This window comes from Temnothorax longispinosus, chromosome 1, assembly GCF_030848805.1.
Source record: "Temnothorax longispinosus isolate EJ_2023e chromosome 1, Tlon_JGU_v1, whole genome shotgun sequence".
Taxonomy (NCBI): Eukaryota; Metazoa; Arthropoda; class Insecta; order Hymenoptera; family Formicidae; genus Temnothorax; species Temnothorax longispinosus.
This window is the reverse complement of record NC_092358.1, coordinates 10,355,920-10,377,052: the sequence shown is the minus strand read 5'-3', so window position 1 is coordinate 10,377,052 and position 21,133 is coordinate 10,355,920. Positions and strand designations below refer to the sequence as shown.

Sequence of the window (21,133 nt, the reverse complement as noted above, 5' to 3'; positions counted from 1 at the left end):
TTCGGGGGAGGTGCGGTAGCTCCGAAATAATTCACGCATACACTTTCCACGCGAACCGAGGTCACGCACACCCCCCCGTGCTTTCGGGGGAGGTGCGGTAGCCCCGAAATAGTTCACGCATACACTTTCCACGCGAACCGAGGTCACGCACACCCCCCCCGTGCTTTCGGGGGAGGTGCGGTAGCACCGAAATAGTTCACGCATACACTTTCCACGCGAACCGAGGTTCACGCACACCCCCCCCCCTGCTTTCGGGCCGTAGGTTAGTGACGCGATTTAAAAGTATTTAAATGTTTAAAGCACGCCACGAACCCATGTGGCACCTCGTTTCGCATGGAAAGTGTATGCGTGAACAATTTCGACACATATATTACTTATTTATGCCTTCCAATACTCAAAATAGCAGCTATATTTTCTAAACTTTTTTTGTTAATAACTTTTTAACGAATAACGGGCGACGGCTAAAATCTTTTGAAGATCACTCGGGGTCATGACTTTGACAACATATATCAAGGTCATTGAAATCGGTGAGGTCGCCCTTAATCTAGACATTTACCAAATTATATTTATTTTGAGCTTTAATACTGCATATCTCGAAAACTAAAGCAGTTAGCCCTATAAGATCTATATAATTTTTTGTTCAGCGTGAAAAGTACTACCAGAAACCACAGTCAAATCAAGGGGCCCCGGTTATCGTGTTCGTGCCCGATAACTTATAAAGGTGCGATTTCATTGACGCTAGAAACCAGCGGCAGCGTCAAGAAAATGTAGTGGGGGAAGAAGTTCCGTTGAATTTTGCGGTACGCTAAAAATCTGAGACAGGCTACGGTCAACGTGACGCTACACATGCTTTGGAGCGTTCTTCTTCTCTTTCTTTCTTCATTGAAAGAAAAGAGAAGAGGAATGCTTCGAAGCATCTGTAGCGTCACGTTGACCGTAGCCACAGTCTAAACTTCTTCCCCCACTACATTTTCTTGACGTGCGTCAATGAAATCGCACCTTAATAAAACAAAAGAATATCATTTATGTTAATGCTAAATGTGAAATTTCATGGGCAGTGAAAAGCAGCAGCAGATTGTACTAATTGGCTACAAAATAGAGAAGTTCTCGAGTTTCTAGAACTCCTCTATTTTATAGCCAATCAGTACGATCTGCTGCTGCTTTTCACTGCCCATGAAATTTCACCTTAAAGGTATGCGCATATGGCTGCAAGGCATGTTCGTAGTCGCTACAGCTGGCTACAGCTCGTCGGTATGACAGGAATCATCTGATTCTTGTCAACTTTTACGTTTAAAGGTGCCTTTTCATGCTGACGCTCGACGCTCATTTTCAGCGGCAAGAAGGTCGCATGACCACAATTGACGCCGGCGTCAATTGAAATTCATGAAAAGGAAAACAGCGTCAAAATTTCGGCGTCTTCGCGCTGCTTTGGCTTTGACGCTTGAAGTTGGAAAAATCCAACTTCTCTTTCTTGACGCTGGCATCATAGTGATGTCACGTGACGTCGCTCAACGCTGTTTTTCAGCGTCCCATGAATTGGCACCTTAATATCTCACTTCGCGGGGCAGAGCGACACTTTTTTCTGCCAGATTCGGTCGTTTTGTGCAAAAACGCGTCGATTAAGTTTAAGTTCAACGAAATCGATGAGGAGGCCACTATTCTTCAGATTTACTTTTTATTTTGACCATTTTTCCAAAAAATCGCTCTGTAGCTGTTTGAAGGCGATGCTGCTGATTACGAATAACATAGTTAAAGTGCGATTTTCTCATTATTTTGGCCGTAATATGGATTTTACGATTCTAGTAATAAATGACTCCTGTCAACCCTTTAAATCAGCCAATTGGCGACGCGTCGTCAATTGAATCGAGTGGAACCCATTCGACCACAGGCGGCGGCTATCTTTTGTGTTCGTAATTCCCAGCTGTCCCAGCCGTGCTTTCATTGCCGTACATTGCCGTGATTCACGTAATCGTGCGCGATCCGCGCTACGCTCGATATGCGGCGCATTCGCCGCGGACTCTGATCCGTCGTCGATTGTGTCCTCGCGATAATCTCCATCACTCTTTCGTCGACAATTTGTCGAGGATTCGCGCCATCGTACGCGTCGCCTTTTCTTTTCCGTAGACTTTTTTCTCGCGAAATCTGCCGAGTAAAAGCGGACGCGTCGTTCCTGCACGATGGTGAGGTATTACGAGAACATCACGGTCTTCAAGTTCGACTGGACGCAGGTTGTTCGTGGATTCTTTCAGAGATACCCCAATCCGCACAGGTAACAACCGGACGCGCGTTACGTCACGTGCGTGTTATCGAAACACAAATATTATATAACGTCAAGTATAACACTGATAACTCACGTACAACATGGATTTCCAGTTCACACGTTCTCTCCGAGGATACGATCGCCAGAGAAGTCACAGACGGAAAGCTCTACTCCAAACGATTGTTGACGAAAACCAACAGGGTGCCGAAATGGGGTGAGAGATTTATCAGTAAAAACATCGTCAAAATTGTGGAGGAGAGTATTGTTGATCCAGAAGCAAAAACGTTGACCACCTACACGAGGAATTTGGGATACACCAAAGTCATGGTAGGTAAATGAACTTTGGAGAAATAGGCAGTTAAAAAGTGTTTTGTTTCAGCAGAACTTATTTTCTAATGAATTAACATATGCTTGAAACTAAAGTAGTATGCTTGCGTGTACAGAATATAACTTATACTAACTTTTGTTTAGAGATTGTTTATAGATTCTTTAATCTATTTGATACTAACACTAAGTAGATACTGTATTTTTGGAGCACTCACCTGGATACCCTGGGACTTTTAAGTCTATAAGTTTTTGAAAGTGTTTCTGTGTTACAAAAAATCTATAAAAATTCATGTATTATCTTTAAGATTTCAAAAAGGCGTTTATATATTTATATAAGGCCGGAACTGTTGCAGTTTTGTTGAAATGTCAGGGAAAAAACTGTAAAATACAAAAAATCAACTGTGTCTTAAAAGGCCCACGGTATCTGCACAGTGGGTGCGTTCAGCCGATACTCCGCTAGCCTAGCAATCGTGAGCAGTCGCTCGTTTCCTCTCCTTTTAATCCATTGGGTCAAAAGAGAGGAAACGAGCAAAAACGAGCGACTGCTCACGATTGCTAGGCTAGCGGAGTATCGGCTGAACGCACCCAGTGTTAATTATTTTTTAAAAATGTTCACAGATTAATAACTCTGAAATAGAGCAAGTGATTATGATTCTTGTCGATTTATGTTGGATAATCTCTCATGCAGGATTTTAACAGAATTATAATATTTCTTACAGAGCATCGTCGAGAAAGTGGTTTATCAGATCTCCGAGGAGAATCCAGAATGGACAGTTGCAAAGAGATCGGCGTGGATCGACAGTCAGGTCTTTGGTTTCAGCAGAGCAATTCAAGCCTTCGGCTTAGATCGATTTAAAAAGAATTGCGCCAAGATGTCGGAAGGCTTCAATTACGTCCTCGCGAATATGTTTCCCCACACAGCGCAGTTTCTAAATCCGCAATTGCCGCAGACAAGTTTCTCCATGCAAGCCGGCCACAGCGCGGCGGACGATGGAGTTACGACGAAGCCGAGTCTCGCGGAGGACTTGCAGCATTCTTTACAGGGTAAAGCGGAGAAGGTGAAAGACGCCGCTAAGAAAGCCACGGACTTGGCGAAAGAAAAGGCGAGACCGATATACGTGGCTTGTCAACCGAACCAATCGTAAATTTCCATATTCCGGAAATGCATAGCGCAAACCTGTATTTGAATGTGAATAATGTTATTCAGCGATGGAAATTATTCACGAATAACACTATATTATTGTGATCTTAAACGAAACAATGGTAAAGTTTTAGAGACTAGTTCGAGAAAGCATAATTGTACATTAATTCATCGACACAATTTAATGACAATTAGTGCAGAAAGAATTAGAAAGTTGATTGGTAACAATGAAAGTTGAGATTTAAGGTAACAATGAAAGTTAAGATTTTTCTAGGCTTCATAGTACAAGGTTCTCGGAATGTTGCAACGTTTACGCATGTGTAAAATTTGCTAATGATTCTAGCGTCTGATCCACTTGTATGTTACCATTCCTTTTAACTGCCAAATTGTTATAAGTGTGCTATCAAATATGATGCATGCATGCACAGAGATGCGCATTAAATTACTTAATCGTTTTTTTACACGTAGAAGAACATTTTTTATTTATTATACAATCGCAAAACACTCTCGCGTAAGGTACTAAACGTAAGAAGCATTTGATATGCTTATCAACGTATATCGCAGCGTTCATTCGCGCATTCCGTGCGTACCGCGCGTACATAGAGCTGCATAAAGCTCACAATTGACAGTTTATAAAGAACAGCATTTCGTACGCAGTTATTAACGCCAATGAAAGCAACTACGTACGTCACAAATATACATTCAAAGGGATAGTTCTATAATGAATTATCCTTTTTTTGTTACTGTAATAAATATAGTATAAATATAGTTTATATAGATGTTCCGCGTCGGCACGGACAGCGTATTGACCAATGTAAGTTATTGAAAGACTTGATTTCGTACATTATTAATATCGTCTTTTGGATGTCATAATTTCAGCATATGTTGCCATATGTTTCTACAATGATTAGAATTGTGATTTATGATTGTTGTACAGTATTTCTTTATAAATACCTCTCTTTAATATTATATCTCTGTTATTGAAGAAATTCACATTATTAATGAATGATAGTAATTAACTGAATTAAATAAAATTTTAACGAATGTAACTTCTCACACGTATTTAAATAAAGTTTAAACTCTCTTTTTAAATTAGAAACCTAAATGTTTTTATTGAGAAAGTCATTTTACCTGTGACCTTCGTGCAATCTACGATTGTATGATACTAATAATGCTATAATTCCCAATATGCGCCAATATCTGCAGATTTGAACGAGACATGACATACTGCAAAGTTATCGAGGCTAATAATGCTACTCAAAGCTGGAGTGCCTGAGTACGTATAACGTATATTATCTTTTCAACCATCTGCTGTCGGGTCACATACAGGGTGTCCGAAAAATCGCCTACTCCACTTCGGGAGGTGATTCGGGACCCAAAAACAAGTAAAAAAGTTCATACAAACATAGGTCCAGAAATGAGCCGTTTCCGAGTTATAGCCACTTTTATGTTCAAAAATCGTAATTTAGAATCCGCTTGGCATCCCTCTTTCTTAATTATTTCTTATTAAAAATTTTTATTTTTAAATATTTTTAATTTTAATTTTTTTAATTTTAATTTTTTTATTTTTTTTCAATTTTTCAATATTTGTAAATACGATTACATTATTTTTAAAAGAAATCAGTTGTTTTCACGGCTACTTGAAATCAGTTGTTTTCACGGCTATTCAAAATCAGTTGTTTTCACGGCTACTTGAAATCAGTTGTTTTCACGCCTATTCAAAATCAGTAAGTAAATCACGGCTTTTCAATAAGTTTCAAATTATTATTTAACAACACCTTACTTTTAGATTGTATCTAATCTTTCCGTATTCATCAATGGATCGTTTAAGTTTTAATGAATTAGCTGATATTTAAAAATAAAAATTTTTAATTTAAGAAATAATTAAGAAAGAGAGATGTCAAGCGGATTCTAAATTACGATTTTTGAACATAAAAGTGGCTATAACTCGGAAACGGCTCATTTCCAGACCTATGTTTGTATGAACTTTTTTGCTTGTTTTTGAGTCCCGAATCACCTCCCGAAGTGGAGTAGGCGATTTTTCGGACACTCTGTATACTGAAATGAAGGAATTGAAAATATCTGAAATTATAATATGTACATACTTGAAATGATAATATCCGTGAGAAAATATGTATCTATGTAAATATAACAATTTTTAAGGTGATGCTGGAGCCGTCTGTATAACCGACAAAATTACCATTTTCTATTGTAGGAGATTTAGGGCCGTAGGGCCAGTATTGATGGGAGATCGGAGAAGTTAGCGTAGTAGTGGGTAGTGGGTAGCAGTCGTGGGGTAGCAGCCCAAGTGCTATAGGCGTGTGAGCGAAGGATCCCGAGTTCGAGTCCCGGTCGGGCTCCGTTAATTTTTCCCGTCGCTTAAGGCCATTGCACGTAACAAAGTTTTAGTTTTAATCGTAAGGCCGTAAGAAAATAGACCAATCACACTTGATTATTCTTCAAGCGCGAGGAGAATAATCGACTGTGATTGGTCTATTTTCTTACAACCTTACGATTATGACTAAAACTTTGTTACGTGCAATGGCCTTAACACTATGTTATCGACCTATATCTGTCCTTGTATAAACAAGGATATAGACAAGGATAGCACCTAACATTGCACGCATACATATACGCACGATACACATCGACATCATACTTTTATATTACGCTTCCAAATCTTGATTTGGGGGGTTTATCGATGTTTTCATTGTTGTGCAATTCAGGGGAACTTGTTTTCGCGTTCATACCAATGCAATGGTATATCTCTTATATGAAATACATCTTGTGACGAGCTGACAGCTCGCCGCAACTCGAGACGCCATATTGGGATAAAAGTAGATAAGAAAACTGATTGGTCTATTTCCTTATGCACCATGTGTATAAGGAAATAGACCAATCAGTTTTCTTATGCTTACGTATTATGCGTTATGCAAAAGTGTGTGCTCCCCGCTTTATTTTGAAAAACTGTCGATAAGGTAGATAAGACGGGTTTGTTACGGTCGATAAAACAGAGCTTTGTATTCTAGCCAAGATATGAACCATGAAAAATGTACCTACCGAAAAAGTGTATTGTCGATAGGATAATCTCCTTTTTTGGCCTGCTGCGTCGAGTTGCAATACCACAGTATATACTGTGGCAATACTGTATATGTACTATACTGTACATACATACCATATCGAATGGAGTAACATCATATTTTACAATTTATTAGAATCGTTCAATGTCGCGTAGTAATGTACATACACGAATTATAAATTATTAAAGTTATTTATGCCGTCCTAGATAACAAAACTATGTAAATGTGATCATGGCCTCGTTACACGTAAATTGTGCAATTAGTGATACCACAACACAATTTTTTTCGTTAATCGAGAGATTACTTTCGTTAACTAGCACGAAGCTCAGTGATAAGAAACAGATCAATGTATATTTGAACGATCTCAACGAGCTGGATTACAGATGTCTCGATATTGTAAATAATGACGTAAGGACGTATTTGGTATTTCTGTGACACGAGACATTTTATATTGATTGTATCTCGAGCTATTTTATTGTCAATCTATTGAGATTACATTTTAATCTGTTTTCAGGCGGTGCTATTGTTGGTGAATCAACTTTGCGCAGTTGTTCTACCTACAGAAATATCTTTAGTCCGAAACGTTTGTAAATTTCTGTACAATCTAACTCAAAGCAACATCAAACTCCACGGCCGGACATTTGCAGCTTGCAAACGATGGCTCTTAGAAGCGTTGGAATTCTCTGAACCGCTGGCACAGGTCGATGTGTTGATCGTTATAAAAAGCTTTTTGCACTTTGGACATTTTGATGATATCAATCATGTTAGTACACAGTTTTTTCTCCAATGACAAACAGATTATTATTTAAATTAAATTGGTATATCGTTAAAACTAGGTAACTGCTTTATGTTTCAGCATCTACGTCTGTTACTCAGGGATAAAGGTTTGCTAATGAAACATTTAAATCCGCTATGTAATCCATGGTCTGAAATCAATTTTTATGCGCTTGGATGTTTAGAAGAAATTGTGCTAAACAATAGTAATTATTGCTTATCAGACGAATTTACATGTTTGATAAAAGATATAATTTTTAATATTCTATCACTTTTACCATACCACAATGACGATAAACTATACTATAGTAAGGTATGTAATTTAGTTTCTATGCAATTTAAAAATAAACTTGATTATATATACATTTCATTTGTATTTACAGATCGTAAATTCATGCTTGCACATTTTGCATTGCATGGTTTTGGAAAAAATGATCCCTAGTTCTCCCGATTTTGTTGGAGAGATATTAGGAGTGGTGCAAGCATTTCTATTTTACGGCATCAAAGGTTACTCAGTCATGAAACCACAATTACTTCGTCCAGCTGCGATGAATCTCCCGGAACGTGTTCACGTAGTTCCCAAGTGCAAGAATCTTAAAAATCACAAAGCAAAGCCCAAGAAGACACCTTCCAAGAAAACTGCATCTGATACGGGAAATAATATTCTTCCAGAACATACGGGAATTTCCAAATATTCCAGTGATTCAGATACTTCAGATACAGAAATGAATAATTCTGTCCATTTTGATTCGAAAGTAAGATTGGGAGCTGTACGTTTATTGCATACTCTCGTAGAGATCACACAGAGTAGAGAGATTTTCGGGTACTGGCCGCAAATCGTAGCTACCGGTTCACGAAACGACGCACGAGTATTGACAAGAAGTGTATTAGTTGAACCTGTGTCGAAAGTACGACAGAACGTATTGTGTACATTAACTGAACTGCTGATAGGTGCTAAACCATTTTTGATACACGCCGAAGATACCAATCATACTTCTTTTATCACATTCTTCGGGACGGTGTGCTTAATGGTCAAAGAATTGCATTTTACGTTGTCATTAATTTTGCTAGCTGAAAAAAATGTAGCTGTACTGACGCACGCATTAAAATGCACGGCAGCTCTTGTACAAGGCACATCATACGAACGACTGAAACCGGGTTTGGCTACCAAATTAATTAGGAATTGTAAGCCGCATATATTTCACAAAGGTATATATATCTCGCATTTATTATTCTACATAATTTTTAATTTATTGTTATTACAATTAAGTTGTTTTCTTAGATCCGACTGTACGAGTTGCGGCACTATCCATTTTTGAAGCATTTGCCTCCAATGAACCCATCACTCAGGAAATATTAAGCATATTGGCTAAGCAAACTGTGGGTGGAATAGGATCGGGAACCTCACAGTTTGACACTGGTTTCACGAGCGATGGAACGGAAGAGGAGGAAATAGATGTCGAAGATATCGAAAATTCAACAAATAGCTGTAATGAGATCACATTGATGTCAAAAGATGAGAGCGTTTGTTTGCTGATTCGCATTTGCTTAGAAAATATATCCAGTAAGGTATCGTGTGTGATTTACATTTAAAAGCTTTTTGTAATTAAAGCCGATGGTCAAATCTGGAAAATTAACGTTTACTCTATTTTAGTCGGTTAATACACCTGTACGACTTCAATCTTTAAAACTCATGGGGAGGCTGGCATTTAATACAGGAAGCCTTGTGTATCCTCATTTGGAGAAAGTGACCACGACTTTAATTTCGATCGTGGGGGAATCGGAAAGCCAAGTGGTACTGCACGCATGTCGGGTTTTAGAGATCATGTCCGATTACCTCGCAAATACCGAGACTTATCATAGCAGTGGCATATTATTTTGGAATATTATATTTGAACCTATGATATCACTCGCCCAAACATCGCAGACCATATTGCGAGAAGCTGCTTGCGATTGTCTAGGTAGCATCAGTGGAAATGTATTCACACAATTATCGGTAAGAATGATTGCGATAAAAAAAAAAGGGATATAATCACATTCAGATTTTAACTTTACTTTATCTCAAAGCAATTACATTTCAAGCGTACTTGTTAAAAAATACGACATTTACACGAGTTGAATACTTTTTATCTCTAATATTTTGCTTATGTTTACTTTCATTTATATTTGCAGAGGCAAAAAGTTATATTAATAATTACAATACTGTTTGGAGCAGTTCGTGATGAAGAAAGTGCTGTAAGGGCAGCCGGCTTACGTGCGTTAGGAATGTTAGTAACTTTATCGGCATTGGAATACGACACTGGCTTCCTCATGGATCTGGCTGATACAGTTTGCTCAGCTTTTGAGGACAAAAATCTCGGTGTCCGTGTGAAAAGCGCTTGGGCATTGGCTAATTTGTGCGACTGTCTTTCCAGGCAAAAGTTTGTCTTTCAGACTTTCTTCCTTCCTTCACCATCTTCTTTATGTAGCATATTTTTTCTATCTATATCTTTTTCAGACAGCACGAAGAGGTAGAACCACTTCCTTTAGAAGATTTATTACCCAAATTGTATCATGTAAGCGTCAAGGCTGCAAAAGACAATGATAAAGTGAAGTGTAACGCTGTAAGAGCAATTGGAACTATTTTATATCTGTGTCCACAAAAGCGCATACTTTCCGATACAACATTAGGGCTGGATGCACTTATTAAATGTGCTGTTTTAGGAAACGATATGAAAGTAAGAGGAAAAGTCCTGATAATTTTAGAAGTAGTTTAGAGATATATTATATATTAATTCTTATAATTATATTCCTATAATATTAACTCATATAATAAAATAAATAGATATTCCTATTAGATTTATATCTAATCCAAACTTATCATCTCGATTGCTTGTACATTAATGTTCATTATATGACTCTATATGACAAAATGTCTTACTGCAATAAGTAAATATTTCTTGCTTTATTTACCCACAATAAAAACAGATCTTTTATTTAACGTTAGGTACGGTGGAACGCTTGCCGAGCTTTAGGATTGGTTTTGAGCCACGATCCAGATGCGATATTGCCACCTTCTTGGAAAGTACGTACTTGAAAAATGTGGTCAGTGAGTTTTATGTAAATATGTAAAACTAGATATTTTTCTCAGGATCAAGTGTTCCCAGAACTTTGCACTTTGATATGTAATAGTCCTAATTTTAAAGTGCGCACCAATGCCGCGTGGGCACTGTCTTCGTGTAACTGTTACGGCAAGTATACTGTAACATTGTGGAAAAGTATTGTATTAGCATTTGAAAATGCTCAACATGTCCCGAGCTACGTTGAATATCCGCATCGAGACGCACTGATTCAACAAGTAAGAGAATGCTTCCTTACACAATATATACTTAGTATATATTGTGTTAATGTGTTGTGTTATGAATTGTTGATATTAACATAGAATATATCAACTTTTTAATTATTGTTATTATTTAACAAGTTGAATATACTTTTTAGTTGTGCCTTACTCTTGGACGTGTCGCTGCCTGTACAGAGAAATCCGAACTGCAAAGTCTTTGGATTGAAATTGGTGATCATGTAGAAGAAATTTCCAATTTTATAAAGCAGTTTCAGGTATAGCGTGTGTCACATAAAATATAAATTACTAAATTAAATATAACGTAGATTAGAATTTTGTAATTTCTATTAAAATTTTTTTGTAGGAGACTGTTTTACCTGAAAAGCTGGGAGATATAATTAAGGCAAAAGCCCAATTGGAACAACATGCGCGGAACACATGTTGTTCTGTTGAAGAACGACAGATCGCTCAATCTTTAGCAAATATATTCGAAAGAACTAATCGTTACGACAATCTAGATGCCATTACCTCTACAATGTAGATTTGTACAAGTAAAATAAAATGAAGCAACATAATTTTCCAATGTGCACATTTCTGCCAGCTGTTTACTGAAATTTACAATTTTGCTAATAGAAAAAAAAAGATCTTAATATGTAAATTAAAGTTTAAATTAATTATTTCAACATTGTTCATAGAGAAAAACACATGTGTGAGACTTTTCACTATACATATATATAATTGTACATAATATAGCACAATATATAATTCTAATCACGGATGAGTAAACTGATAAATAATACATTGACTATACATATTACATAATCTTGATTTCAACAAGAGACATGTCAAGTGCCACTTTCACATTGAATATTTTCACTTGATACCTCAGATGGTGCCTTTACTGTATCATCTTGACTCTCTTCCACAGGTAACGACGATTCCATCTCCGTTGCCTTTACCTCACTTTCACTTGTAGAAGTTGTAGATATGTTTTTGGGACAACTGTCATTTTCTTCAGTCACTTCACTGCTTTCCACAGCCCTAGTTTCTTCATCCTCATCCAAACTGTCGCTCTCGCTATGCTTCTCGTCCACAACAGCATTGTCCTCCTTCTTAGCTTTCATACGTTTCTTCAGCTTACGTAGCTGCTTCTTTTTCAATCTCTTAGCACGTTTCTTTGCCGTTGCCTCCTCTGACAATCTCTTATACTCTTCTAGCTTCTGATGATATTCGTCATCCAAATGTTCCTACAATTTTGACAAGAGAAAGATATTTTTAAAACAAAAAAAAGATTAACGATTGCTAGGCGCAACCCTTTATACATTATACTACATAGTAATCACCTTATGTGCTTTCTCCTGAATGAATTTTTGTCGAGCGTATTCTTTACGTCGTAGATGCCTGTACACATGAAACTCTCCACTGCCTGCTCCAGCACTGCTACCCATCACGTTACGAACGAATTCCGGTACGGAGGGTGTATTCTTGGCCTTCGGACGTTCCGGTAGCATAACCGGCTTATCCTGTATAAATAAAGCGCGAATTAATACACAAATTCTGATCCGACAACACATTAGATTAATAGATAGATCCGGAAGCCTTGACGCAGACATTTACCGCGTTCTTCATTAGCTTCATTAGTTTTAATCTTTGCAGATCCACGGCCGTCTTTGGCACCACAGGCTTTTCTTCGTCCTTCTCCTTTTCGTCCGACATCTCTTCACCTCGTTCACGTGGAAAGTTGAGCAAGCTCGGCGATATAAAACGTTCGTGGTTCGTGTTTCTCTCCACACAGATTTGTTGGTTCAGTTCACTAATAAGCCACGGGCATAAAAACCGAGGCAACCCAACCATCTGGAAAAATGGATGTGGCTACGTAGTTCCTAGTTCCTACCGTTCCTACGTCCACGATAAAATGGTGATAAAATGGATGTGACAGCACCGACAGCACTGCGAATTAGCACAATTACAGAATTCACTAGACCGCTCTCATTGGTTAAAGTCAAAGGTAAGAACCAATGAGCGCGTTCAGCAGACACAACTGTTGAGTTCGTTTTATCAACACTCTGCGTTGATTGTTGGTTCTAAAAGTAAGAGCCAATCACGTTCGACTGCTACTCAGCAGCTTGGTCTGCTGAACGCGGCCAATCATTCTACTGCTACTAGCAGCACACACGGTTAGCACTGTTAGCAGCCAATAGTCAAAGGTCAAATCATTCGATACTGCTCTGCTCCTAGTCTCCTACTCGATTGCGAGAAACAGCTGATCCGTGAGTATTTGAAAAATATTGTTTCCAATGAGCACGAAGAGACGTTGGTCGTATCGAACCCTGTAGGATCGATTCCCATTTCCCATTTCAACGAGGAGCTCAAAGAAGAAGAAGAGCACAAGGAAACGATCGGAAACTCTGAGATAGTCCGAAACAATTCTTGCAAACCAGGTATATACCTCACATGGCGACACCTGCTAATAACGAGCTAATGCGTTTTTCGTTAAATCGTCGCGAGAATTGTGAGAATTGTAGGAACGCGTAATGTAATTGCATCATTATATCTACAACTTAACCCCGACCTGCACACGTTTTCGTTATCATGTGAAAGTTTTTACAATATACGTCGCTAACGCTAACAATACGGCGCTCGCCAGTCGCGAAGGATGGCAGTTGCTGCTTGAGAATTGTGCTATTTTCGGTTGCCGATTGCCAAAAAGTTAAAAGTTCGCCAACTCTCTTTTGACAACCGCAACTGGAAAGCGCAACCGGAAATAACACTTTTCAACTAATCAGTTGCCATCGTCCGCGACGTATTGTAAAATAACCCTAATTTTACATAAAATAGCTTCTGCCAATCTGTCTTTATTGTAATAATAATAAAAAATCTAATTAAATTTACATGTTTTTTTTATAATGACCACTAAAGGAAACAAATTTATGATGATATCTTAATTTATGTATATTATTAATATTTTAGATGATACGCATACGTGTCAACGTATATGAGGACATTACCGATGATTCAATCATGAATGATTCAGTCGTGGACATTTCGCCTACCCTAATAGACGTTATCGATTTAACTAAAGAATCGCCATCGGGATCAGCCAGGACATCAAGATCACGTCAAAGAAATACCGGAGACGTAGCTTCTAGTGTAACCAACAGCTCAGCTTGTCGCTGTAGGAGACCCTTATCCCCTATAGTTTTAGGGAACACACCGGATGCTCAAACGTTCGTATATACCTTGTATGTTTATATCTTATAATGGATAATAGATAGACAATTTATTCTACAGCTAAGAATATCTTTTTAGGAAAAATCCTAGAAAGAAGAGAAGAATGCTTCGTGCTACAAGCTCGAACGAAGTTTTGACCGTCGATGACACGAATAAAGAGGACGATAAACCATATTGCATAGTCGAATCGGATGATAGGCAACCAATACCTCTAACGTGTCCGATATGCCTCGAGTCGCTAACTTCCAATTTAAAGCCCACTACTACTCGTTGCGGACATCTGTTTTGCATAGAATGTCTGGAGTCATTCATACGTATATCTAAAAAATGTCCGACTTGTAAAACAGCTATAACGTTAAAATCTTGTACTCGTTTATATATTTAACTGCTGTTAACAAATGTCACAAGGCCGTATCTTTTTATAGTATTTTATTTTGTTTTATTTATATATAAGTTCAAAATTATTATAAATCTGCTTTAGTTATTTCTTTGTTCGTTAAAAAAAAATACCCGATCTGTAAAATAGCTATAGCATAAAACCTCGTTTATATCTTTCATTATTATTGACAGTTTCTATATCTCTTCTCTTATTTTTCTAGTATTTCGTTTTGTAATTCCATTTTGTGATTCCATTTGTACATAAGTTTAGAAGTATTATAAGTTCGCTTCAATTATTTCTTTGTCGTAGAAAGGTGTGTTGTAATATTTTTCTAATTTTTAAAAAACAGATCCAACATATATGTTCTATTAATTGATATCTTATTGTTAAACTTATTTTGCTTCTGGATATAAGATAAATTTGTAGTATTTAAAGGCCTCTAATTAAAAAAATTTGTTATTCGATTGATCAATTTCAACAAATTTTGATTTTCAGAATAACAATTATAAAACAATTACATAAGTAAAAAATTAATTTGTTACTATACAATCTGATCGGGTTTTTTTTTATTGAAATGATTTTTCATGGACTTACAATTAGCAAAAAGATATGGCAGCTGAAACATTCGAGACGTACATGTATAATAAATTTGTAATAAACTTTTCTATTGACATTCATTAAACATTTATGTCTTCATATCTACATATACAGAGACAAAGAAATAAAAATTATCTTTTCAATTACAGTTTCATCAAATATTGAAATTTACACTGATATAATATATTTTGAAAATAACACATGATATAAATTTATCTGTTTCAAGCCATATCTATATTAAAGCCAAATCATATTAAAACAATTAACTTGATATCATGTTTTTTAATTATTTATGAGTTTGATATACGTGTGAGTGTATGCGTAACACACACTGCGTATACCTATACATATATATGTATAATTTACACAGAAGTGATCATATTGTATGTCAATATGTCAATGTATTTACTTGACTGTTTACGTTAGTTGTAGCATGTGACTTTGAGGTATCTGTTAGCTCTCATAGGAAAACGATTACTTGTCATTATCTACGTAGACACACAGCAAGGTAATCCTGTTCGCAAGTAAAGTCTATTATAAAGAGGTGTAGAAATTTCTTTGACATTTTCAACGAAGAAGAATAAAAATATATAGACAATGATGAAAAGTGCAGCATTATTTTTCTTTGGAACTGCTATAGGAATTTCAGGTAAGTAAAATTACAATAGATTCGTCTCGATCAATTTTAATTTCTTTCATACGATTCACTCATTACATATATGCATCCGTTTGCAGTGGGAATGTGTATTGAAAAATTTTTAGTTTTTGTTAACAAAACAACGCTTATTAACGTCCGAACAGCTACAATTGTAGAAAGTTACCTACCTGTATAAAGTTTGTACAGGTAAAAGTTATTTCAGTTTCTTAGTTATTTATATGTTATTACTGTTAAGTATTCATGCTACTATATGATTTTGTCAAACGGAAAATGCACCGAAGTGTAATAATCGACCTCCAAATGCAACGTTTGCCGTAGTTTTAACATAGTTAGACTAGATCGATCATCACTTGATAATGTTTCTTTTAATCTTAATCAATGCAATCTTCATTCTAAATAAATGTGTTTTGCCGCTTCTCAATTAATGATAAAAATAGTCAAGATATTTTCTACAGTCCAGCATCGAATAATTTTTAAGTAAAAATGGCACAACAAGAAGAGGATAAGATGTTTCCGGCCTTCATACGTTCTACTAATTGTAAATAATAAACAAAGTATTTGACAAAATCTATCGTAAGATACAGATACATATATAATATATATCTGTTTTCGATCAATTCCCTTCCGAGTCCTGCCTCGATCGCGGCTACCGATTGCCCCCGCCCACGCGCTATAAACAGTAAACGTGCGAAAATTTCCCAAACAGATCCCTTAACTCGAGATAAACGGTATCTACAGCGAGACTTTGGCTGGGTTCGGGGAGCGCGCTTTTAGCGCTATGAGCGTGCTCTGTCCTTGTTCAACTTTCAGTAAGTAACAGAGACAGAATGACGTTGTCAGCGCTAATAGCGTCTCCCCGAACGCAGCCTTTATCGCGATCGGGCGGGCGAGTAATCGGAACATCGGAAACTTGGAAACCCCGCGTGCTTATCGGGCGATAAAAGGACGCCCAGCGGTGATCGGCGAGCGCGGATTCGAAATCCCGCGCTATTATTGGCGAGACGCTACCCGGCAGCGCTCACGCGGCCCGTCATTGGCCGGGCCGCGTCCAAGGCCGCGCCTACCGCCTACGTCACGCACGTCATGTCGGCGTAGCAGACGGCTCAAGACGGACCACGGATCGGAGTAGTGGAATAAAAGTATTTAAAACTGGGGGATAAAGCGCAGCGCAGTGAGCGCAGCCCGTCTTTGGCGCGGGAGGGAAGGGTCTGGCGCGCGCGCGCGCGCGCGCGCTGCGATGAGGACGGCGACGGCGCACGGTTTGGTCGTCGTCTCGCGAGAGTCGTGAGCTACCGCGGCGAGTGTCAGCGCGTCTACGCGCCCGCGACGGTGTTACGTGCACGCCGAGAGCAACCGCGATTAAGAGACAGTGGCAGACTCCGCTCCGCTCCGCTTCGTCTGCTCCGACTCTTCGTCTCCGGTCAGACGGACACGCGCGCGCGCGCGGGCGCACACGCGGAATCGAGGCGAGAGACAACGAACAACGAGTCCTCTCCCGTGTCCGTGTCATTGACTCAGGGCGAAGTGTCAAAATCTCTGCTCCCGTGCCCGTTTTCCGCCGCCTCTTCTCCCCCCTACCTTATCCCCCCCGTTTCGCGAGTAATATTAAATTCGTCCGCGAATAATTTTCGCCGGCCCGGCGGCGCGGATCCCTCTCTTCGTCACTTGGCTGGCGGAAGACGCGAGAGACCGAGGACAACATTAACACGGCGCGGCCCGACACGGCGAGCAGGAGCGTGTGTATGTATGCGTACGTATGTCGGTGTGCGGCTTTGTTTTCCTTCGCCTCTTCTTTCCGCGGTGTGACGCGGAAAAATCATCGTCTCGCGTCTCGCGCGAGTCTCGAGATATTAAACGAAGCGTTTTCACCTTCGCTCGGCTCGCGCGAAACGCGAGAGAGGACTTTTACGCGATTTGCGACGCAGCACGACACGCATGCCAATTTATACCTCGTCGCTCTCCTTCGATCTCGTTCGCGAAGCGACTTGTTTTTCCAATAACGCCCGATTTCCATCGGTTTCCCTCGAGAGAAAGAGAGAGAGAAAGAGAGAGAGAGAGAGAGGAAAAAAATCTATTGTCTGCCGTATTTAACCTTACGCGAAAATGTCATTGAATGTATTGTTGACACGTTCGTGTTTGTGGATTTGTCCTTTAGTTTGTCGAAATACCGTCCGGAGTTTGCCAAATAGATTGTTTTAATCCGAAGTTAATTATTCAGTCGTTGGATGGACGTTAATAGCTCGAATATGTTGGCAGACATACTGGCAAAATGAATACGTAAACATGTGTGTATATATATATATATGTATATATATATATGTGTGTGTGCAAAAGTTGCTCCTGCAAGCAGATTATAGTTATTACATAATTATGCAAAGAGGTTGCACTTGGATGTTTCAGCAACATATATATACGTATGCATATTATATATATATATATATATATATATGTATACATATATATATAATACTTTTGTATAGCATATGCAAAATGACTTCATACATGCTAATTATAGATCTGTTTATAAACGTAACACTTGTATGTCTGATTCCAGGCTGTACACATTTTAATGTTAAAGGCTGAATAATGCTTGAAAGATACGAGTGAACATAATAATATTGGCGTGAGGACTCTACCAAAAAAAAACTTAATATAACCATGTATCCAAGATACATTTAATCAAATTTTATTGTCAGTGATTATATATTTGGCGAGGGTTGGAGAGTAATGCCGGTTCATCAGATTAATGTTAATCCGCCTGATTGGCAACCACCATTGTCAATTGGTCCTTCCAATAATACGAGTCCCGCTGGTGGAGAAGCTCTGTCAGAATGGATACCCCAGGTGATCTTTTCTAGTTTGGAGTTAACACGCAATACTTTGATTCCTTTAAGTCGTCATCAGAATGAGAATATAGAACGTCTTTTACCGCTATGTACTCACTTTCTGCAAACTGCAGAGTCTTTGTGTTGAGTTTTCCCTTATAGAAATATTAATTTTAATCACAGTTCTGAATTACTTTATATGACTGGAAATAAATGTTTCTTTTGGAAAAGACAATGAAACAAAATCATATTCTTCAGTTAATTTTAAGAGGGCTTTGATAAAGTTAACTTGAGACTCGAATACAGAGATGTATAATTTTAATAAGAAAATTATAACAAGTAATTTATCCTGATATTTTCGTTAAGGAAATGCGAAATATGGACTAAAGAATCTGCAGTTTGAAAGAGTTAGTACAGGACATCCTGTATGTTGCGTTTCAAAAATAAAGAATTAAATCAATTAAATTATAGAAGCAATATTATGAGAGCAAATATATGAAACGCAGTGTTTTAAAATGAATTATTTTTTTCTTGGATATTATAATTTTATGTCACCTTGATAATTTATTAATTTATCACGATAACGTATCATCTGGAAAGTACTTGTGTGTAGACATAAATTGTATAAAAAGATAAGAGGATACTTTGATAATGACCTCTTCCTGCCATGACTCAGAAGTATATTTATTTCAGAATTTTACTTATGGTACAGTAGTTACTATTATACCAGATGATTGCCACTCGTCCGTAAGCACGTTATCTTCGACCAACCATGATATTTGCAGGTAAATGGACCATATTAACGTTATGTATGTATCGTAATCGTATATTGTACATCTGTACCATTTGTAGGGAGCTTTCCAGCAAGCGACGCAAACGTCGTTCTATCTTTCTTTTTTGGCAATGAGTAACAAAGATAAAATGACACTTGTGTCAACTTGTGTCACTTAGTTATTATAGTTGTTTATAGTTACGTCTACAATCTTTATTTCATTACGAGGAAATCTTATGCGTTTTGTAAATAGGATCTGCCATTGCGAGGGTGAAGAAGGCGCCCCATTGTTAGCGCCTTGCTATTGCAGCGGCAGTCTGCGCTACGTGCATCAGGCTTGCCTTCAACAATGGATAAAAGCTTCAGACACGCGCGCCTGCGAATTGTGCAAGTTCACATTTATCATGCATGCCAAGACAAAACCATTCTGCGAGGTAGGCGAACGTGTTCCACCATAGGAAAATTTCTCCCGTGAATGAAAAATGCCACGATTCTGTCGTACTACAATTACCAGCCAAATATAAATGAGATGTAACGTCTTTGCAGTGGGAGAAGCTCGAGATGTCCGCGCTGGAAGTCCGAAAATTATGGTGCGCAGTCGCTTTTCACGCCGTCGCCGCGCTCTGCGTGGCATGGTCGTTATACGTACTCGTTGAACGATCCGTGGAGGAGGCCCGTCGCGGATTCGTCGACTGGTCCTTCTGGACCAAATTGATAGTCGTCGTGATCGGTTCTACTGGCGGATTAGTTTTTATGTATATTCAATGCAAAGCGTATATTACATTATGCAGAAAGTGGCGAGCATTTAATAGGTAAGCTATACTTGGGGTTCTCGTACGTTTGCGTACAAGTACTCGGGTCTCGATCATGTCTGTCTCTGTTCCAGGGTGATATTTATTCAAAATGCTCCCGAGAAAGTGGTGCTTCCTCCCTCACCCACGGACTCTTTAAGAGAAGTTACCCTACCCCTGAAGGACCCAACTGCCTCGATGGCCGAGCTCAACCGCACCTTGTTACCCCGTACCATAGATCCTCCATGTGCCTCGCAAGTGGCGAAGCCCGACTCTGCCCCGCCACCGCAGAGGCACGATGCTCAACTGAAACTTTACGTATTCGACAAATTGTCTTCGTCCGAGGACAATCTATAATACTTCGGAGACGGGAATGGTCGTTAAAAAAAAAAAAAAAAAATCGCCCGTCCGGAAGGCGACTAGCCAAATTTCTCGGTTTCGAGGATGAGGAGCGCGTCCCGGACGGAACCGGATGATTTTTAGACTATACGATTTCGTAACTCGGAAGCGGAATTATCCTTGCCGAAGTCGTCAAATATCCGCCCTCGTGCAGCACCTTTTTTTCCGAAACTTAGTACTTCAGTGCTTACAGTGTTGACAAGTGAGATAGAGACGGAAGTGTGCAGCCTCGAAAAAATGCTGACGCTTTCTTATGTACATAATTATTGTATCTGTGATGTTATTAAATAAACTTTACCATATTTAAACGAGCCCTTTCAGCTTTATGTAGTAATAATTCGCATTAGACGTTTTCTTCTTCACTTGCCGAGGAACAGATGGACATGCGATCCCTCGGAGATTATCAACGAGATTATCATCTATAATGTAACTGCGGAAAAAGATGCTCTCCGTATTTTATTATTATTTTTTATATGAGGGTATTTAACGTGCCGTTAAGTATTTGCTTTTCGCTTTACACGTCCAGTTCTTAGTTCTTCGCCTTTTATTATTTTCTACTGCAAAGAGTTAAGCGCTGCAC

General features: G+C 38.5%; 5 protein-coding genes across 15 annotated transcripts; 4 read left to right on the top strand and 1 right to left on the bottom strand.

The window, feature by feature from the left end:
- The first annotated feature begins 1,876 nt into the window (after positions 1 to 1,876).
- On the top strand, positions 1,877 to 4,827 carry Prel (preli-like). Its single transcript, XM_071797507.1, has 3 exons — positions 1,877 to 2,269; positions 2,374 to 2,587; positions 3,307 to 4,827. The coding sequence occupies exons 1-3, from the start codon at positions 2,178 to 2,180 to the stop codon at positions 3,730 to 3,732; spliced, it is 732 nt and encodes a 243-aa protein (XP_071653608.1). The 5' UTR covers positions 1,877 to 2,177; the 3' UTR covers positions 3,733 to 4,827.
- A 1,385-nt stretch (positions 4,828 to 6,212) lies between these two features.
- On the top strand, positions 6,213 to 11,476 carry LOC139824840 (HEAT repeat-containing protein 6). 3 transcript variants are annotated; one of them, XM_071797394.1, is made up of 12 exons: positions 6,219 to 7,216; positions 7,323 to 7,571; positions 7,665 to 7,895; positions 7,966 to 8,791; positions 8,865 to 9,151; positions 9,237 to 9,578; positions 9,755 to 10,002; positions 10,080 to 10,299; positions 10,569 to 10,646; positions 10,713 to 10,919; positions 11,060 to 11,176; positions 11,266 to 11,476. In XM_071797394.1, the coding sequence occupies exons 1-12, from the start codon at positions 7,040 to 7,042 to the stop codon at positions 11,440 to 11,442; spliced, it is 3,159 nt and encodes a 1,052-aa protein (XP_071653495.1). In that variant the 5' UTR covers positions 6,219 to 7,039; the 3' UTR covers positions 11,443 to 11,476. The 3 variants fall into 3 exon arrangements, with proteins under 3 accessions (XP_071653505.1, XP_071653495.1, XP_071653499.1); XM_071797398.1 differs by lacking the exon at positions 6,219 to 7,216 and having other exon boundaries at positions 7,645 to 7,895; XM_071797404.1 differs by lacking the exons at positions 11,060 to 11,176; positions 11,266 to 11,476 and having other exon boundaries at positions 6,213 to 7,216; positions 10,700 to 10,886.
- A 135-nt stretch (positions 11,477 to 11,611) lies between these two features.
- Positions 11,612 to 12,755, bottom strand: LOC139824952 (uncharacterized). Its single transcript, XM_071797502.1, has 3 exons — positions 12,519 to 12,755; positions 12,245 to 12,424; positions 11,612 to 12,148 (listed from the first exon to the last, which is right to left on the bottom strand). The coding sequence occupies exons 1-3, from the start codon at positions 12,753 to 12,755 to the stop codon at positions 11,747 to 11,749; spliced, it is 819 nt and encodes a 272-aa protein (XP_071653603.1). The 3' UTR covers positions 11,612 to 11,746.
- A 289-nt stretch (positions 12,756 to 13,044) lies between these two features.
- Positions 13,045 to 15,715, top strand: LOC139824970 (E3 ubiquitin-protein ligase RNF4). 2 transcript variants are annotated; one of them, XM_071797522.1, is made up of 4 exons: positions 13,045 to 13,171; positions 13,238 to 13,342; positions 13,872 to 14,128; positions 14,211 to 15,715. In XM_071797522.1, the coding sequence occupies exons 3-4, from the start codon at positions 13,872 to 13,874 to the stop codon at positions 14,515 to 14,517; spliced, it is 564 nt and encodes a 187-aa protein (XP_071653623.1). In that variant the 5' UTR covers positions 13,045 to 13,171; positions 13,238 to 13,342; the 3' UTR covers positions 14,518 to 15,715. The 2 variants fall into 2 exon arrangements, with proteins under 2 accessions (XP_071653623.1, XP_071653617.1); XM_071797516.1 differs by having other exon boundaries at positions 13,107 to 13,342.
- A 1,102-nt stretch (positions 15,716 to 16,817) lies between these two features.
- On the top strand, positions 16,818 to 20,864 carry LOC139824892 (E3 ubiquitin-protein ligase MARCHF8). 8 transcript variants are annotated; one of them, XM_071797469.1, is made up of 6 exons: positions 16,818 to 16,905; positions 18,321 to 18,610; positions 19,285 to 19,376; positions 19,617 to 19,797; positions 19,910 to 20,175; positions 20,250 to 20,864. In XM_071797469.1, exons 2-6 carry the CDS (start codon positions 18,494 to 18,496, stop codon positions 20,509 to 20,511), a joined length of 918 nt encoding a protein of 305 aa, XP_071653570.1. In that variant the 5' UTR covers positions 16,818 to 16,905; positions 18,321 to 18,493; the 3' UTR covers positions 20,512 to 20,864. The 8 variants fall into 8 exon arrangements, with proteins under 8 accessions (XP_071653570.1, XP_071653573.1, XP_071653550.1 ...); XM_071797472.1 differs by having other exon boundaries at positions 16,851 to 17,506; positions 18,463 to 18,610; XM_071797449.1 differs by having other exon boundaries at positions 16,851 to 17,516; positions 18,463 to 18,610.
- The last annotated feature ends 269 nt before the right edge of the window (positions 20,865 to 21,133 follow it).